General features: G+C 37.3%; 1 protein-coding gene across 1 annotated transcript in view; it reads right to left on the bottom strand.

The window, feature by feature from the left end:
- Positions 1-21,417, bottom strand: part of BANK1 (B cell scaffold protein with ankyrin repeats 1) — a 134,810-nt gene that overhangs the window by 65,476 nt on the left and 47,917 nt on the right. Inside the window, exons 7-8 of the mRNA XM_041484250.1 lie at positions 19,332-19,452; positions 11,681-11,877 (exon numbers count right to left, since the gene is read on the bottom strand). Coding sequence (XP_041340184.1) covers positions 11,681-11,877; positions 19,332-19,452 — 318 coding nt within the window. The remainder of the gene's footprint in view (positions 1-11,680; positions 11,878-19,331; positions 19,453-21,417) is intronic.

Below are 21,417 nucleotides of genomic sequence, written 5' to 3'. Positions count from 1 at the left end.
TGGGTCCTGGCACAGCCCATGGATTAGTGTCACATCTACATTTAGCCTTCTGCTCAGCACTGTACTATCCTTTGCAAATAATTTTAGACCTCTGACCTACCTAATCATTCCTTTGCTTTCCTTTTTTTTTTTTTTTTTTTTTTTTTTTTTTTTTACTTTGGCCCTTTTCCTATAAAAGGGTAAGGGAAATAAGTTTTTTTTTCTGAAGGACTGAGGAACTTTTCTGAAGGAGATTTTCTCCATTCCAAAGTCCTAGTGGCATCGATTGAACCTGTGATGGTTCAGAGGTCTAATGCTCCATTTGCTGAGTAGTCTGAAAGACTGAACAAGTCTGCCAGAGTGCAAAGCACAGTCTAAGACTGACCTGAAACAGAAGCTGGTTGAAAGGTGCCTGACACATTAACAATTTTTTTACCAGTTTCCAGTGCATGAAGTTAAATTGTAAAAAGACAGAAGAAAGGGACTGTCAAAATACAAAACGTGTCTTCAGGAGTCACTCTGAGCAAGAATTTAGCCTTTTCACAAAATTGGGTTTTCAAGAAAATATTATGCTATCTATTAAAGGATTCTCCCAGAACATAAAGACTTTTTCTGGACAACATTTAGGCCTCTTCCATCTCAAACTAACCAACCTCACTCAGCCACAATGTCTAATCAACATGTACAGATAGCAAAAGGGAAAGAGGATCCACCATCACAAAAGAGAGACAGAATTTTGTGCTCCTGCAAACGCTATTCAAAAGCTGCACATCACTATTCTTTTGAGTGTTGTTGGTATTGGGGTTTTTTGGATAAAGTTCTTATGGATGATGCTAAAATAAACACTATCCTAGTGTTAATGGGAAAAAACCTACAACGAAACTGCATCTCACTCCTAATCTGCAGCCTGTCAAAACATGTGATTATAATGTGAAATAGATTAAAAAGTCCAAATAGGATATGACATTTTATTGAGGCAGGTATGTTAGATCCTCATGTCTCTGCCCTGTTTCAGAGAATAGCTGAGACGGGAGTAACAGTGAGGCAGATCCAGACTCAGAGGCTTGCAAATACACAGGAAGGCACTGCTCTGACATTGACTCCTCTCAGCAGCTACAAAGAGCAAAATTGTGGAACAACATGTTAAGTTTGTGATTCAAATAATTTGTCTCTATCCTTCTTCTGCACCCAGACATAATATACAATATGAACGGGTCAAGGGCAACAATTTTGTTGGGATTTGAACTTAGATTTCCAGAATCTGAACTTAGATTTCCAGTCATTTCTGCAGACCATTAAAGGTGACAGGAACAGAGGGTGTCTAATCTGTCTAATTTGTGTATTTACCAAATAAGCTCCTAACTTTAATCTTAAAAAATTAGTATACTCTGAACATGAAATGCTTAAAAGATACAGGAGCTGGGATAAAAATTTAGTATACAGTTCAGAAATTAACTGTTGATCTACAGGATGACAAACACTGGCAGATTTTTGTAATGTGAGATAATTCTAGTTTAAATTCATAATATCACATTTTAGTGCTTAAAGTTTCATTTATCTGAGCTCTAGGAAAGATCACCATGTACTTTTACATATAAGGTACACTGATAGTGTACCTTATATTATAATTATAAATATATAATAATATTATATCTAAAGCAACACTCAAAGGATAAAATGAAGAACATCTTTAGAATTACAAAGTGTTTTGCTAAAAACAGAATTGCAAATTTTATGAGCCAAAGACTAGAATAATTTTGTTAAATCACACTATTGACTCCAATTTAGATATAGGGATGTTCATATATGTTTCCTCTCAATGCTGAGATAAAAAATTGAAGACATCAATAACCATGGAAATATTTACTCACTCAGGGGCTATTCTAAACCACATTTCTATCCTCTATACTGTCATGCTATGAGCTTGGTGGAGTACCAATAGAATCAATAACACTGATATGACCATCACAAAAATCTCTGTACCAATCTAACACAAAACTTCCTGCAATCAGAAAATTTTGTGGATTAATCTACAGTTACTATCTAAACAAATGAGCAATATTTAATTAATATTTCAATGTTGACTGAATTGTAATGAACACAATGCAGTTCCAATGTACTGTATATACAAGCTTGCTTCTTTGTTGTTTTATTTACTAAAAACCTAGTAGGAAATATCTTTCTCGCTGCATTACACAGGTGCATTTATTATGCACAAAAGAAAAAAATTTAAAAATAAAAACCCTAGTCTTTAATTAACAATCTAGAAAAAACGATATGAACAGTTCTCACTAATCATGACTATTTTCAGAATTCTGAAATTATATGTTCTGGATTTTCCAGAAGGGTTTTTTTCTTGTCCTGTATGTGCATGATAAACTCAGCCTTGCACCTGGATCTGTCTTGTTTAATTGTTATGAAGAAAAGAAAGAATTCTATAACATTAACTAGCTTTTACAGTTAAAACTTCACTGATTGTGTTGTCAGTGATGATAAGTATCCCTGGGACACAGTGGCCAAAACTGACTCAGATCTATGTACCTGTACTAGATTTTGTTACCTTTAAACCATTTTCCTTGCAACACAAGACTTTAATCAATTTGAAAAGCACCTTGCAGTCATATAAAGTCTCCATGGAAACTTTTGTTTAATCCTTTGACCCATTTATGTAAGACAGTGCAGGCTCCCAGCTGGCAGCATTTTTGAAAAATACATCTAATGAAAAAGGATCTTTGAAGGCTTGATTGAATGATCCAATTAGAAGTCAAACTTACTCTATTACTTCTGTGGTGGCACAGATCCTCATTTCTCTTTTCCTCTGTAGCCCAAGGAGGACTTCCTAGTGTCTTCCCTGCTAGTGTGTAAAAGTAGGCAGAGCCATCTCTGCCTACTTTTATTCTTGGACTTCTTAGAAAGTTGTATTTATTAACAGCAGATGAACTCAGCTGGAATTCAGAAGGCCACAGGTAGCCAACTGCAGGTCCTAAGCAGTTCTTTAATATTTCAAAATATTGGCCCAATATCACATCCCAAGGCTATACAGGAGCAGCAAAATAATCTGAAATCTCAGGAGCAAGTAAAATCACACCAACGTGGCTCTGAAGTTTGGCATCATCAGAGAGTGTTAAGATCCAGTTATGTGCCTCACATTCACAGTGAGAGCTGTGGGGAGCCATTAACAACTGCCCAAGAACTCCCAAAACTCCGACGTGTGAAGATGATTCTGGCATGTGGCTCATGGGGTTGAGGAGGTCGGCCCATGTCTGCTACATACAGAGCATAAATTTCAACTACAGTGATTGTGATGGTTATTTAACCTGTATTATAAAGCAATCTATTAGCAGTTACATTGGCTTTTTCCCCACAAAAAGACATAAAGATGTCTCCTTTTGCTAGCCCATTTACTCCACAAAAGGAGACATCTTTATGTCAACTGCTACACGTTTTTTTGAGTTTGGTAGAGTGTGGGAACTCAGGGAACATTTTTAAGCTCTCACTAAACAGAAGAAATAATTATTATTACTAGACACCCTATAGTTCTGGCAATGAAACACTAAATAATTCATTGTAAAACATATAGGGACAGGAAAAATCAAAGGCAAAATAAAGAGTGTGCCTCTGTGCAGGGTCCTCAGACAGAATTATAAATTGAGACCTTGGAGGGCTGTGTTAAACGGAACTAACACTATGCAGGGCAGAAATGGATTTTCTTAGGTAGTTTCCATATAATGGGCTTGGTAGCTTTGAGAAATGCCTTTCCCTAATGGTCATCCTATTGATGTAGAGCCCAAAGACAATTTTTCTAATTAAGCAATAAATTACAGCTGTAGCAAAGCCTGGTAACTCACTATTAGTTCTGTGCAGAGCACTGAAACTTCTGATTGCTAAGGACTCAGCAAGCCTCTTACCCAACTTTATTCATTAATTCTTGCTTCTCCACCTAGTTTTTCTTAGGGCTCCAAGATCAAAACACTTCCCTCAGACCTCACAATGTCACTCAAAATGTAGGTGGTTTTGGCTTGCACATCGCAATTACCACAACAATTTTAACAGTTCCTTACCTCTCCTACTCTTCCTTCATTTTCCCCCATGAAATTGAAAGAGCCTTATTACTGTTTTTCTCTCTGTGGTGGTCTTTTTTTATTTGCATTTTTTTTAATTCTGTGTTTTTCCCTTCTGAGGGGCGGGGGAAAGGCACTGCTGATACGTTATCTTTCTTTGTGCTCAACAACCTGCAAGATATGACAACGTTTGATTCCTCACAGATCACTGGGAGGCAGCCAAAGGGCAGATTCCAGATAATCAGGTTGGCAGCACAAGCTATGTAAAGGTAAACCTACTTCATGTGAGTCACAAATATACCTTCAAATTGCTGCAACTGACAGAGGCAAGACCTAAAACTTGCTTCTAGACTTTCCATTGAAATGGCCCAGCAATCCTTCTGCAGTAAATGGGCTAGCAGACAATTACATAAAACTTCATTTATTTCTTTGCATTGTAAGGGCTTCTGAGATGTCTGTATTTAAGGAAGAAGACCTCACCACCTAATAATACACTTAGTGATATTGTCAGTGCAGGAAGGTTGATTGAAAGGTGAAAGGAACATCTGTTAAAATAGAAAACCTTGGGGGTTTTCTCCTTGGGAAAATTTCTTGCTTAACTTCATGCAACTGGTTTGTAACTTGGGTAGAGGACTCATGCCCTCATGATGAAAACACACTACAGAGTGACTAAAATTTCTCAACGTCCACAGAAATCTCTAGCCTTTTACAAGCCTCCTATGCTTCTAGCTTCAGCAGTTTCTAAACAAGCTGCATAGAAAAATGACACCTTATACACAACAGTATTTCATGTCCAGTTTGGTCACTTTCCATGACACAGGTTAGGCAAGAGCAGCTCATTTTCTAACACATCCTCAAGCTAGTGCACAGTCTTTATCTACTTCAATTTATTCACATCCACATGTGTTTGTAGACGCAGAGGACAGATTTGACATAGGCACGATATTGATTTCTACAACAACATAACACGGTCACTTATTTTCTCTCTTTCCTATAAAGTACTGCATTTACATTTTTCATTAACATAAACAGCTTAGCCAAATGTTTTTAGATGTTCAAACAAATTCAGAGCTTAATAATCCAGGTAGATTATAAGAATGGTTCTTTTCAGCCTACAGAGTACTTCTGAAAAATGGGACGCTCCCTATCCCACCTTTCCAAATGGTCCCCCTAGCCATGTGTATTTGCTGATCTCACACCAACAAAGTCAGAACAACCTGTGAAAAATCCGTATTTTAGCTTTTACAATCCTAAACACATTTAAGAACTGAAGTATCATCATGGAATAATTTTGCATTTTCTCTGCTTCTAATTCGCAAGCATTTTGTGTGAAATTCCATTAGTATTCAAGTTTCCATTAAAAATTATAAAAGCTTTTACTAACAGTGAATTGCAAATAACTGACTTCCACTGTCTCACTGCTATAGTTACAGAATAGCAAAAGATGAGACAAAATACCAGACAATTCTTTGGAAAAAACATTCTCAGTCATTCTAAATTACACACAAATTTCAATAGGCATCTTACACAAAAGTAAGGTTTCCATATCTGCAGTTCCACTTATCATTCTTTTTGCAAGAAGGTTGCCCTCAATTGCATAGCTATTGACAGGAGATGTAATCACAGTTAAGGTGCAAGGTTCTTGCCTGAATAAAAGTCAATAAAGAAAATTAAAAAATGTGTGTAGTAGTGTAATGGCTGGTTTTTCAAAATGAAAAATCTAGTCTTTTCTCCTTGAAACCAAAATTTTCTGTGCTCAGTCTGTGTCTTATCTCTTCACTAAAGCATAAACTGCCTGACCTCAGAAGGCAGCATATGCTAGCAAGTTTTTATTACAGGGAGCACATCCCTCTGAGAACGCATGAAAAAGAAAAGAAGAAAATCTTGTCACCTAGTAAAACAAATTCCCCAAACCAAATCTTAAATATAAAACACCAAGACTGGATAATAGCAAGCCTCTCTTGAAGAATTTGATTTGTCACTATCCACTCACTAAAGAGTATCAGTGAGTCAGTTATTAATTTCAGCTAGGTAATTTCCAGTGCACCAAAGAATGCAGGCAATTGACATTTCTGAGCCACTAGAATATTGTGGCAAGAATTAAACCCAGCAGGCTTTACCAAGGACTCACTGGTAGATTAGAAGGAATTTCAGAAACCAGACTAAACCTCTTCTCTGTCACATAATCCACCAGATATTTGAAAGCAATGAGCTATGGCCTGGTGCAATACTTCAATAGCATTTAAAGTAATTAAAGAACTATTGACAGCAATCAGATTAATCTAAGATTCTTTATCTTTCTATATGTGACCCTTCCCTGGCAGAAAATTAATAGCTGAGGAGGATGTTGCAAACAGACGTAAAAATCTCTTTCTTGGTGAGGAGCTCTGCCACATTACATAGCCTTCTACAGAAATACAAATCTAAAAATAAATGGAAGAATAATACTTCTGTGTTCAAAAAGTGCTGACTTCTAAAGAGCTTCTAGAACTTCCTAGCAAATTATGAGAATCTTTGATGAAGGGATTCCTGCAATCTAAAGATTTCCTGTCATTTGGCAATAGTAACTACAAAGCCAAGTAAGATTCTTTTCACATGAAACAACTGAGACAAAAAGTACGTTCAATTTCCACAACACCCTATTTCTGTAGACGGTTTTCTATTTCATCAAGCTGAAAACAGCTCAAGAGATTCTGTATTCTGGTTCAACCATGCACTTCAAAGCAAGAGATGAAAGGGGAGAGGTGTACAATGATGAATTACTTCTCAAACTACATTTCTGCCCATCCTTTAAGTTTGCTATGATTTATAAAAATATAGCTTGGCATTTCAAGAAGAAAAATGTCTTTCCTCCCTCCCCTGCTATCTAAAACATAGATCTTCCAAAAAACAGGCTCTGAGTGAAAATTATGACCAGCTGTAAGATTGTGTTTCTCTCTGCTACTGAGGGAACTTCTAACAGCAGTGAACTCAGTAACTGAGGGTCTAGACTTTGCAGGACGTAGCTCAGATGAGTTAGAATTGCTGTAACTCTCCCTTCTGGAAAGAAAACAAGCTTCTGAACAGCCATGCAGGGCAATCTCAATCTACACTGTTCTAAAGGAATTTCCACCAATATGTACAGAATTAAATACCTATTATATTTTCAATAGCTGCCTAAGGGATGCCTTGAGCAGGCAGACAGAAAATTAGGTTAAACAAGAAATCCAGACAGAGTTTTGCTAGCGGCAGAGGAAGAAAATTCTTCTATCAGTCTCCTGTTCTGCTGCAAATTGTTACAGACCTGGCAACAGGGCAGGTGAAAAAAAGGTCAATTGACCTGCCTTTTTTGCCTTAGACTTCTGGTAACCAATTCTGAAATGTCAGAAGGTATTTTAAAAATAAAAATTAATTTTTGTTGTCTCAAATGTGTGGTGACAACAAGAAATGACCTTTCAATTTTTTATATTTAAATAAAGTTTATACCACCCCTAGGAATCTGCTTCAAAGGCTGAAGCCAGCAATCAGAAAGCATTTGCATTAACCAGCCAATAAAACACTTTATGAATTGTGGGGTTTTTTTGTGACGTTTACCACAGTGGTACACAGTAATCTTCCTGGCTATGACACATTCAGCTACACAGCTCTTATTAAAATAAAGGAGAAATTAGAAACCCAAAGTGCTGGAACAAAGAATTACTCCTGTGCCAAAGCACGAATGCCTAAACTGGCTACCAGTGTGACCTCCAATTTTAAATGGTCAGGTCACAAATTGAAACACACTCCCCTCCTTACTCACCTAGATAAGAGATTATTTCTAAGCATTATTTTTAAAGTCTTCCTTTGTGTGCTGGATAAGAACATAATTTCAGTGATTTCTTTATAATCTGGAGGTAGAATTTTTACACAGACTTAGAAAGCCACAGCTGGTGGCAAGAAGAACAAGCTTGTGTCAAAGCAGCTTTCAGAGACCGAGCATATGCAGAAGGCAAACACCTAAAATAGAGCCCTGATATGTCAGAGAACTGCTGTCACTTTACAAGTACCTGTCACAGGTACTGGAACAGCTGACTGCAAATATGTTTTGACCTGTGGCTAATGGAAAGCATTTCCTACTGGCATTTGAGCCATCAGCTGGATCAACTGAGCCTCAAAGGCTCAAATACAAGGACTCCTGCCAGTATTCCTACCAAATGTCTCTTATTAGTTTTAAATAGACACACTTGATTCAAACAATTCAGCCTATAGGCAACTGTGGAAAACATTCAAATACTTGAAAGTATAGAGGAATAAAAATCAAAATACTAATAATTCAGGATGTTATTGCAGAATGTTTAGTGTGTCCCTCTATTATGCTACAGAAGAGGGAATTACTTTATCTGAACTATAATGAAACATGCAGAAATTAGAAATGAATATCCATTGAGGTGGCTTTGTGCTAAAATGCAAAAAATTACAATTTGCTTAATAAACTGCAGGCACATTTGAAACTGGGTTTCACTATAATCCTCACTGAAGACTCTTTCAGGCACAGTTTCACCAATTTAGTACCTTTAATACAAGTCATTCTACTGTAGTGTACCAGAACAGAGATTTTCAAGAAGCATCTGAAATGCAGAAATTCTGACAGAGAAGGCAGACACTACCATGGTAGAAGCACAGATATATACAGGATCCCAATGGGTGTGAGGTTTTAGCATTTAATGACCCTGCACTGCACTTAACACTGGTACTAAAAGCAGAAAAATCTCTTCTGTGTGCATTCATCCAGCTGAGGAACATGCCCCGTTATGTGGGATCCTTCCCTTGTGCTTTGCTCTGACACATCAGGAGATCAGCTCCCAGCACAGCCACGAGGCACTCCAGATCTGTCTTCTGTGGCTGTAACACTCCCCACACTGACACGGTCAGTGTCCAGCTGCAGAAAGAGGTTTTCCCTTTAAACAGGGACAGGGCACTTAGGCCATTCAGATGAGCCCCTGTGAAAGCCAGCCAGCTTCCATGGCTCGCCTTTGCCAACAGAGCCCTGAGCACCTTTCCATTAAGCCTGCCGGACAGGGAAGCTGGAGGGCCTTAGCAACAAAGCAGCAGCAAATAAAAGCCCGGAGCACTGATCTGCTCAGCAGACACCAAAAAGGACTGCACAGCCCTGCACAGCCCGCTGGACTGGAAGGTAGAAATAGTAGCTGAGTTGTTGCCACTTCATCTTTTGATGCTCTCTCTCTAATCATCTCTGGGAATTCTTACTCCCCTAAGAATTCTCCAGCTCAAAATCACTCTTTTGGGTTTTGTTCGTTTTTCTCCAGCAAATGAAAGACACTTTGCAGGATTTTGGAAAAATCAAATGTATGTTTTAATGCATTCATTTCTCTGGAACCCTACTGCTCTTTAAGATAGAAGCAATGATTTACTATGTGCATTTTGGGGCTATTCCTTACAGGAACAACCAAACACAAGTAACACTTTGAAAACAGTGCTGCCAAATGCAAAAGTGCTTCTATTTTACTAATAAATAATATCAACACTACAGCTGTAATGGGAAGTTCCAGGAAGATGGTTAAACTAAATTCTTCTTGGCTCAAAGCCATGCAAATATTTCTTTTCCGCATTCCCATCAATTACAGAGGTACAGTAAGTGTTTTTGCTTAAGTGCACTATTACAGGGGACACAAATAAGCCATTTTTCTTCCAGTGGTTGGAGCTAACATTTCTATAGTATCATATTACACATTTGGCAGACTTGAAGCATGCTTAGATTTTTACTTGTGTTGCATTAGTAGGCGACACCATTTGAATCAGCTGAAAACAGGTAGTACAACTGCATATCTTATCCAGACTACAGTTGTTTACAGTGTCCATAGAGTAGTTTCTACTTCAATACTGGTACATGTATTCATGCTTGGGAAAGCAGAGAACAATTATTGTTAACTGTTTATGTGCAAACAATAGCAGGCATGTACCATCAGAGAAGTGTTTTAATGAAAAATTACATTGTAGAGCTCAGCTGCCATTTTAAATACATGTTTTAGACTGACAAATTTATATTTAGACTTTATTAAGACAATTAATAATCTTATTAATAAAGAAAAGCTAACCAGAGTTATGCACACACTTTACACACTTTTCAGAGTGAAACAAATCACCCTCACAAGCACTGCCTTCCAGCACTGACAAGGTCTATTAAAACATGAAAAGACTGTAGAATTGCAATGTACTCTCTGTGTATCACCTTAGTCTGCCTGTACCATGCAGGCTTGTCTTCCCTTGAAGAAGCCCCAAACCAGAGTATGAGCGCATCAGTATAAAAACAAAAGTACCTATTTTCTGAAACTTCCAGTTCCATGTGGAGTGCACAACAAAGACACATCAGAAATTGAGTTTCAACAACACTAGTGTAAAAAACAGATGTCCTATGGAATTAATCATTATCATTAAACATGAAGAATTATCAATGGAAACCATGTTTCCAAATGGTTTTTCATTCATGTTTCAATCCTTCAGCTCATATGATCACCTTGGAAAAGAAATCAAGGTATTTCATGAAGAATTAAGTATCACCTTATTCATATTCTGCTGTTCTTGCCAATCCTTTACACACAACTTTACTGAGAGTATCTGACCATACAAAAACAGCACCTAGCCAAATAGGTGGGAGGTTAGGGAATACAGTCCCATTCTCTTCAAGCCAAACTGGAAAACTCCAAGAACTGAAAAGCCTGACCTTACACATCAGACTGCTACTGGCAGGAGGTTCCTGACCAGTGCAAGGATGACTGTGGGACAACTAAAGCAGTTAGAAATTGTTAAATGTTAAATTACTAACATGGTGATCCAGGAAGACAGCATGGTTTTATGGACAGCTTTATGCGGGATGGTATAAAGGAACATATTTTCTTGAGTTAAATTTGATCTCAATTGCAGTATCAAAAACTGTAAAATTATCATATCTGTACATATTGCAGTTAGTACAAAAAGAGTTGAAATAGGTTAAAGCTGTCAAATATCACTATAGTACATTGCTTTTTTACTGCAATTCTGTTAGGTTTTATTTGCAATAATTTGCATGGTAGAACTATGGAGAAACCCTTATTTTACTATTATCTTTCACGTGGAAGGGCAACTATTGCTCCAAACCCCTCCTGCATACCCAGCTGAAGAAATACTTGCTCCATCAAAAGGTGATAAAATTTACCCTTCCTTCACAGTGGCATGAACAACGAAGGCAGGAAAAGAACTCATCTTTGAATCATGAAGAACAGCAGCGCTAAGAGAGTTCACAGTCCCTTTTAAAGTGACCTTTAAAGCAGTCTTTAGTTCCTACTCTAGACAGCTGGTCTAGACTACTTACAATATAACCATTATTTGGGTGCTGAAAGCACCAATCTAACCAGGCCACATAAGGCACTTCTGGCTCACTGTTCTCCTTTCCATTATATGCCTAAGATTCAAGCAGTGCAAAACCTCTGATCTTCACCATCAGTGCACAAAGAAAGTGGCTGTACCCCATTTTGACCCCTCCTTCTGAGACAGGAGTACAAGATTTTCAGACAGAAGGACTACAACATATTAAGTCTTTATAAAAAGTGATGCTATGGGATTTCAGTAATACAACATCTTAGCCCCCTGGTTGTAGATGACATATGGAAAGCACATGGACTTACTGACAATTCTTGGATTAATTTTCTCAATTCCTTGTGCCCGTGCTTCTTTGCAATACTTTCTGGATCATCTCCATATTTATTGGTTATTTTGCAAGCCCGTGTGGCCCCAGGACAACTGAGTAGAAATGCTGCAAGTCTCTTCAAGCCAAATCTGGCTGCACAATGAAGCAGGGTAGGAAATTCTTCCAAATGGCTATCTGTATAATGGAAACAAAGTCTTAAGAAACAAAAGTTCTGCTTTCATAGAACACCTTCTTCTATAAATGTCTTTTGAATATCAGTGCTGTGGAATCACAGTTATCAAGCTCCCTGTGTTGAACTAACAGCCAAAGAATTATTTTTTCAATTAACAGTTTTGCAATGCCTACACACATACCAATAAAGGAGCCCTTGGTGTAACTGAGAAATCTCATTTTTATCCTAACAGAGGGATTTTAAAGCACTTCAGTTCTACTGAGAAATAAGCTTCCTTGCAAAGGGCAGAAAATTCTACAGCCAAGACATGTTTTTGCTTAGGTAGAATATTTTTGAGTGGGATATTTTTACAGGTTTATGATGTTATGTTTTGATATTAAAAAAAATGTATGAAAATTCAAAGGGCTTCCAGACACCTGGAAAAATTTGCTTATCCCTGTAATGAAAAATTGGAGAATTTAAAGATGAATTAAATAAAAGTTTTTAGGATTTATCAGAAGTAACATGATATTAATTTCCATCAAAAACCATTTTTACACTGGAGAACTGGGAGATCCAGTTTATCACTTCAGCATCCTCCTATGTTTTAACTCTATGAGTGACCACAAATTACATACAACAACCAAACAAGCAACAGAAAGAAAAAGATTTCAAGGATAAAATATACTTCTCTCTGCATTCACACTCTACTTCCTGAATACTTGTGGTTAGCTGTGTGCCAGCTGGTCTATAAATCAGTATGCAGTGTATCTCTTCCCCAAGCATGCACCCAGCCTGCCCCAGGCACCATCAACTTTTTGCACCCTGAGGATCCTTCCTACCCAGCGCATGAAGGAATGCTCCCCCTGGTTTGCTTGGAGCCTGGCTTCTGCTAGGGTTCAACTGTCAGTCCTTTATTCATCTTATTCTCCACCACTGTCTGCCCTCTATGCAATTCCAGTGATTTATTCCCCATAATTTCTTTCTTGAAGGGGTCCAGTCTAGTTAATTTGGCCTGTAGAGAACCAACTCTACCACACACACTGCTCTCCCCTCAACCTTTCCCAGCTTTTCTGTAACTATTTTGAGATGACAGGAGAAGAGTTGCACATGATACTCAACTTTGGGACGAGCCATATAATTCATGCATTGCCATAATTATGTCCTGTTTTGTTCTCTATTCCTTTTCTAATAATTCCTAGTATTTAATTAGCTTTGTGATCTGCTACCTAGCAACAAGTTGATGTTCTCATGGAACTGCGTGGTCTTATTCCTCAGCATTAATAGCCTGCTCAAATCCTCTCATTTTGGATGATACCATAGGACTGCTTTTCTTCACTTGCACTACTTTAGTTTCACCTGTAATGAATATAATCTGACATTTTACTGCATAATTACTAAATCTCTCATTCCCCACCCCCACTAGCCTTTTTTCTTGCTACGCTGAACACTTCGTATGACCAGCAAAAAATGATACTTCCCAATTGCCTGTCTCCTGGCTTTGGTCAGTTATCCAACCATACCCAGTCAGTTACTGGGTAACCAGTCAGTTACTGACTTAACCAGGTTCACTGACTTGTAAAAAACCTACAAGAAACTCATAAAGCCAGACTTCACATTACAGAAGACTTATTTTATTAACACTTTTATTAGTTTGTCCTGTAGAGATGATAATACATTAACCTGCTTCTAGGTCACAGGGTTGCCTGAGAAGCTGGGTTTGGGCATCAACTCCTGGTTTGTTGACACCTCCTAGTACTAAAAAATGAAATATTGCATTGTTAGAAACCCAGATTTTCTACTTCAAAATTCCTTCAGAGCTGTTGAAGAATGCCAGTTAGTCCTGGTAATTTCTTTATGCTCAGCCTGCCTATTTTTGCAGTAACTTCATGGTCCTTTAAACTCCAGTCTATTTCCACACATCTCCCATCCGGGACTACAGCTTAGGAATTTACACAGTTTCTTCTATTTTTCTTGAGTTTTATTTTATACTCCTGTCATCAGATGTCCTGCAGGTTAGCCAGCACACTTTCAGCCCATAGTGTGCTGGAAGAAGTTATAACTTGTTATGGAAATCTCTTCACTGCCAGTCTTTAACAAACTTCCTAAGTTTTACATTCTTCTGAATAGTGAAATTTGGCTCATTTGCGTACTTCCCCTGCCCACCATTTTTGCTCCAGCAGAATCATAATATGGAAGAGAGTAAAATCTCACCCCACCACTAAATATAAGGAAGAAGAGCAGCTCTTGGAACAGGCATAGCTAAATGCTAACTGAGAAAAAAATATCAGGACAATTTTGACTGCATTTTGGACAAAGAATATTGCAGCACTATCCCACTCCAATATTATTGTGACAGAAGGTATCTGAGTGGGTCACAATTTAATCAAAAGTACCATTAACAACCCTAAACTGATTTTTAAACAAATTTAGTGTTGCCTGACTTTTATTTCCACCAGGCAAAGAAAAATCTAATAAGGAAACTGTAAATACACAGCACCTGTGTAAATCAAGCCACTTGTTTTAGAAACCTTGGCAGGCTGAACTTCCATCAACAAGAGTATGTGGTTGTAGTTTATATTCCCTTGCATTTGCAGTGTGCTTTAAAATCCTTTGGGCTACAATAGGTAATCTTAAAACTGCATAGCAGCTAAAGTTTCTGAGACAAGTACATGCCATGCAACTTCTTTACTCAATATTGCTCAACATTTTAATTAAAATTCCACAAACTAAGTTTGATTCTATCATTTGAAGAACTATCATTTTTAGCCCACAATAAATGCATTTGACTTATTTTTGTCTAGATTTTTCTAAATGTAAGAAAAAATAGGATTGTCATAAAAAAGTGTTCAAACCTGAGCTAACATTTAAAAAAAACTTCCACAAATGCTCAAATTGCTTGTCTTAGTACTTGTGGTTTTTGCTATTTGGTTTTTTAGATGTCTAGCATTGCAATAGGTACTCAATAGTTTGCACCCTGTTAGGCAATACCAGAAGGTCAAATACAGTCAGTAGAAAGAGCCTTAACACAGTATTAATAACACGGTCCAAATTAATTTCCACTCATACTAATGAAAGCCAAAAAAGAAAGGTTACAAATCTGAAAGGCAATCAAGTCTGTATTACCAATGGACTGGATGCTATGATTTCTTCACCAATAGAAAGAGAGGAAGAGTAGGTGGTATTCATAAGCCTCCTCTAGGCAGGTATACACATTTCTGCACTCTTAAAGTGACACAGAACAGGTGTATTCCGAAATCTCTTCAGCTCCTTGCACTTGAGCTGTTTTTCCTGGTCACCACTCAACTCCTCCCCAGCTGAGTTTGATATTCAAACTGGACTCCTATGTTTGCATACTTTGAACATTACAGGAAACTACATCATTGACAAATGAAATACCTTAGCCAGCCATAGAGAATGGTAAAAAGAAAGAAATTTATAAACCAATTTCCTAAGACACTTTTTAAAAAATATTACTCCTTGTAGTAAGCAGGAAAAAGAAAGTTTGTTGTCTTTGTTTGCTTTGCAATTGCTTTTCTCTACATTGGTCGTAGGATTCAGCTGGTTCTTAATCTGGATGGGACGAGATATGTCATACAGAGAGCCTTGTTTGCAATTTCATTTCAGACTTTTGTAATCAGTTTCTTAATAGGATTATATTCAGGGTTCATTCACTTAGCACTGAGCCTTAAGTTTTCCTTGGCCCTATATTTTACAGCAACACTCCTACTGTGGCATTGGATAAAGTTCTTTACTCTTTATGTATCTGTAATTATCAGACTGCTTAGCAAGTAAGTTGCAAAGGCAGGAAATCTTTAAAAGCAATACTGGTGGTATAGTGAGATCTTCTACGTAAAACTCAAAAAGGAAATGAGGGGTTCAAATGGACAGATTTAGTCTCTTCTGCTCTTGAACCTGAAGCCTGGTGGCATCGAGTTGTGACACAAGGCAAAAACTCATTGTGAGGACCCACAGATGACTGAGCCTCACTAACTTCAGACAGTTTTCAATACTCTGATTTTCAGACACTCAACTGGCAGTACCCTGCACTCACACAAAGTAGGATGCAATCTTCAAGGGCCAGACTTTCCCAGTCTTGCTACAATTGTTGTCTTGGTAAATGCAGTAGTGACAGTGGAGAAGGCTGCTGTTGTTTCAGCAACCTCAGCAACATTTCAGTGACCATTTCTGCATACAGCTGTGGTACCAGTAGTCACTCTCTGCTAATAATAATTAGCAAGTAACATAAGCTAATAGCTTTGCCTCCCATGCAATGAAGGGAAAATATGTCCTTGGACTTGGCCTCTCAGAAATTCTTCCCCCAAATCCATATGTAATTATGAAATACAGTATGATTTAACGACCTCAAAAGAGACAATTGAAGCTTGCTGGTCCTTGTTTTTTGCCCTCATTGTGAAAAGTGACATTGCTAATTGTTTGAATCCCTCCCAGTAAGAAAATGTGAAGAACTTCTCTCTCTCCACTAGCTTCTACAGCAGAAATCAATGACAACTATGGGTACCGCTGTCAAAATAAGAGGTACAAAAAGCCCATTACAAGATCTATTTGTGTTTGTTTTTTAGACTATAACTGTTCTTTAATTGCCAATTCTCAAAATTGAGCTGAGCTCCTAAGACAAACTAGATATTCTGCTGTAAAGAAAATTCCATCATACCGTGTTTAACCACATCAAATAAAGTTTTGTATTACACACAGTAGGAAGAGGCTGTAATTATTTGGAAGCCAATGTGCTTCAGGCAGAAAATACCATTCTTGAGCTTGCAAATTTGTCACACTGAATTGGTGAAAATTGCTGGAAATTTTGCTTGCTGTGAAACTGGAACAACTCGTACCTTTCAGCTAACTACACAGAACTGAGCAAAAGCAGTAAGGGTGTAGTAGGGGTAAAGTAGCTTTTACTCATTATCAGTCCTTTAATGGAGAATGCTAGCAGAGAAAAACTGTGCCTGTTTGGCACCTACACTAAGAACTAGTTAGCAGATGATCACAAGCTGGAAGGAAAGGTTAAAGGAAAGTCCTGAAGTGGCACATTATTAAGTGCTTTAAGGTGGCTTCAACTTTCAACTTACATTGAGGCCAGTGCTTGCTTTTAATTAAAGTTCTTTTTGACATACACAAGGTATTGCTGGGGGTTTTTTGTATGTTCTGCCCTGTCATATTCCTTTCTCTTCTCTGCAGAGAATTCTACAAAACCTCAGCTATAAAACAAAGCATAAAATCTAATATTACTCTATCGTAGCATTGTCTTAGCCTGTGGGAATTTTCATAAAATTGAAGTAAGGAAACAGAGCAGCCTACAGTGATATTTCTGCACATCTTGTAAGACATCCTTCTTTTATTTCCAAAATTATTGAAACAGGACACGGCTGTTTTTCTTAGCAATTTAAATAGCACCTAAGATGACTTCTACAGTGCCAATACCAGTACCTTCTCTCTCCCCCCATTATTCTGCTAGAAGCTAAAAACCCAGATTCTATTTCTTCTTTTGGGATAGATGTTTCAACTTGGAAAAAAGAATTACAGAAATCAGGACAGAATTTGCAATGTTGCTAGCAGTTTTAGGCAACAAAAAGCACTGTTTTGTATAAAGCAAGTTCAGGACTTTCATAAACGTCAGTAGTTGAGTTTAATTAGAGAAATAGCAATAGATAACTTGTAAAAAGGGAAAATTAATAGTGGAAAATGAAGCAGGTTTTCCTCAAGTAAACTGTTATTTCTTGGTCAGGAAACAATGCACGAAAATTTCCCAAATCTGAGGATTCTGAGAATCAGGGCTTTCCAAAAAGAAATGTACTTCTCAATAAAGATTTTGAAATATGAGTTTGGATTTGTTGGTATGCTTTGACTGGATTCTATTACCAGAATATAAAAGAATAATGTGCACACAATATACCCTGAAATCAATTCAGTATGGAATGTACAATATTTCAGACAGTATTTCCACCTTTAGTTACATTCTTTCGCAAGAGATGACACCACCACTAAAAATCCCAGACAAGTCTCAGCTCTGTCTCCGGTTAATGTTGTTTGTTAAACACAACATTTTCCAGTGGTTTCTAGTCAGTCTGCATTTAGCTGGCTCATCTGTATCAGAGTTAACCTTTTGCACCTTTGCCACCTATCTTGACATTACCAACCTAGACACTGACTGCTCCCAAATACTGCATTGTCATACTAAAAAAAAAGTTGAACAGCCATTTTGGGGATGGGATTGGTGCAAGCTTGCATCTGATGATATTTTGATCTAAACCACTGTCTGTACAGAAAAGCATTATAATGCATTTTGATTTCAATACATCATATGCCTTTTGTATTTACTTTTACACTCCCAAGTTTTTAATCACACAGCTGCACAATTTGTGAGAAGACAAACCATATAATTCATTAGTTATCCAATAAATTAATCATAAGTTCTTCATTCTTGGTTCATTGTGAGGTCATATTGAGATCTTTCAAGTGCAGCAATTTATCAGCTGCACCCTGATGTGCAAGAATGTTCAAATAAAGCATCCATGTACAACGATACAGTTTCTCTTCCCTATACCTCATGCTGAAAGCTTGCACTCCTCTCATCCACTACAGGACATGTCTAGTGGCTGTTTGGGATGCTTTTATGGGGGGCAAAGACAAACAAAGGAAAACACATTTTCTTAAGTAATGTTTTTTCCCAAAAGTTTCTTAAAAAAGCTGAGGTTTAATACACATTCGAAATAACATCATAATGATGCTTTCAAAACACAAGCTAAATAACCACACTCTTGGTTTATTGCAAACCAGTTTGAATCCCTAGTAAGTGGCTAATGAATTTAACCAGGGCCCTCCATTTGGTACTAACAACAGCTTCTGTTGATGCATGACTGAATTGTGCATATAATGTATCTACTTTATAGAGATACCCTATTTTAAACTCACTGGGATGTCTTCTTTTAAAAATTAAAATTAACAAAATTATCTTTTTGCCAGAAGTAATGAAAACCATTAAGTGCATAGGTACTAAAAGTGACTGGAGAAGTTTAGTGCCATTCTAAGATCAAAAGCCATCCATTATTTTCAGATAGAGAAAACGTTCAGATTTCTCCCATACTTGGAAAAAGTGCAGTTTAAACTGCATTGCAGAACTGCAATTAGTAAAAAACACGTAATGTACAGGCATCTCCACGTGACTCTTATAGATAATTTTCTCTGTACGTATGAATTTGCTCAGCTGCAAAGCTGTCAATTCGCAGTTAATGCAAAGCTGATCAAAAATCCAGAGAAGTATGAATACAAAGTACTGAGTCAGAAAGTAATGATTTACAGAATTATTTCTCCCATTTTTTTCTGCTTATGTTGTCTTTATTGTGGATTCTTCCATTTCACTAGAGGCTTTCAATACTTAAGGACTGTCTTATTAAAATTTATAAGTAATAACCATAGCATCAGTAATAAAAATCAATACATAGAACAAGTGACTCACCAGCTTGGTGATGTCGCTCTTCTTCACTTTGGAGTAGGCTGAATTCATAAGGAGATATTTTGCTTTTCAGTAATGAAGTCAGAACATTGTCTACCTTCTCTACAGAAGAAAATTTCAATGCCTGTTTAAAAGAAAGAAAAAAACCAGAAAAAAATTAGTGCATTTTCTGCATATGTATTTTTAACTTTATTCTCAGAATGCTGGTGAATCAAATTACTCAAAACAGTATTATGGCAAACTCTCTTTCAGTAAGAGAAGCACAGTTTTTGAAAACTATAGAAGAGATACTTTAATACAAAAGAATTATGACAACATGATCCAACTGTACATAAACATGCATTATAAATATGAAGTTCAGACATGACTTAAAAACTTCTGGATGAAGTGTAAGGACAGGAAAATCTATGTTGTACTACAGTAGTAATTCAGGCTGAGTTTAAAGATTATAGTAGCTCTCTGTTACCCAAAACTATTACGTTAAGATTGTGGACTTCTCTAGGTAGGAAATGGCTTCAGTTTCATCAACCAAGACATAACATTGTTGCCAGAGCAAAAAATTAATATCAACCAGATAGATCAGCTGCCTACTAAACACACAGTCTTTAGACAAGGGAAATCTGCACTAACTGCCAGGAGATTTTTGAGTGCCTCTTTCTGGACAGAAAGTCGAGATCTACCCTAACAACTTTCAAGGCAGCCAGAATTAAATATTTGTTTGCCTGGCCTGACAAGTGCAGCCTGGCTACAGAGAGTAGTCAGAGGAGTCACTTGAAGAGTAAGGACATTTTACACCAAGTACTACAGCTGTGTACTCCAGTCTGTGCTGCACTGGGCACCAAAAGGAGCTCAGCCACAGCAGAGAAGACCTCAGGGAGAGTTGCTTTGCTCTGCTCAGGGTCAGTAGCCTTCTGTTAAAGTTTGCCTCCCCACAGCTGGACTGTTGCTGGTCAAGGTGATTCTGGGATGACTAAAATGGAACATCTTCAGACATGTTTAGCATATGAATTTAAAAAGAAAGTCTATGACTGACATGCTGAGGAGAAATTGACGGGGGGGGGGGTGTACTGACGAAACATGAAGTTTAATTCCCAAGGCTGTTAAAAGGGAATAAGAAAAGTAAGTATGGTGTGACCAGAAAATGTTGAATGCACAGGCAGGATATAATTTTCATCCAACACCTACCAAGAACTAAAAGAGACATTTATGCAGGTAGGAAGCTAACAATATGATTGTTTATTTCCCCATAATTAACCTTGGCCCTTCCAATATTAAGATACTTAAAAATCATTGCATTTCTTTTCATAATTCACTTCATTTCTGTGCTGTCACACTACATCCTCAGTATTTTTGTTCAATAATTATGAATACATGCAATAATCTTCAATAAGGAAAAATAAGCATTAAGACTCCACCTAGGAAAAAAGATCTTTGAGGCTTGTTCTAGAATAAAAATCTAACCTGAGCACAAGACTTAGTGTGCAAATTCAGAAAGCATATGCAAAACCTTAAAAAATATCTATAAAACCCCCAAACTATTAACATGAAAAACAACACTACGTTTACAAGTTATTAAGAGGAATAATATAAAAATTCAGTTAGGAAACCATACTATTCTCTCTCCAAATAGGTCTTAGATACATTATCATTACATTACCTTAACAGAGTTCAATCTAGAGTAGAACAAAACCAAGTAACAACACAGGAACTAGCTCAGATGAGTGTACATGGCAGATCCTGTGTCATGAATAAAGAGGTTCAAAACCATTGGTACTCACTGAAGCAACTGCGAAGTAAATACCCCACTATGCAGAGAATAAGAATTAAGTGGGCTTCTAGACAAACTAAGCTTGAAGTAATATTTTTAACCTCCATTTAAAATGGCAGGGATACCCCCTACACATTGTGCTCTCTATTTAAACCTCCCTGTTCAAAAGAAAATGAACAAACAAACAAAACCCTCCTCAACAATTCCTACCTCTTATCTTCTGTCCTGAAATTCCAGAGGAGCAATTTCAGACAGAATCCATTTCAGACTGCACTGTATATCCAAGAGAAATAAGCACCACACAGTCTCTTTTCAGCAAGC

This window comes from Pyrgilauda ruficollis, unplaced genomic scaffold (genome assembly GCF_017590135.1).
Source record: "Pyrgilauda ruficollis isolate IOZ18807 unplaced genomic scaffold, ASM1759013v1 scaffold65, whole genome shotgun sequence".
In the NCBI taxonomy this organism is placed as follows: domain Eukaryota; kingdom Metazoa; phylum Chordata; class Aves; order Passeriformes; family Passeridae; genus Pyrgilauda; species Pyrgilauda ruficollis.
The sequence above is the reverse complement of the archived record's forward strand: the minus strand, read 5'-3'. Positions and strand labels throughout refer to the sequence as shown.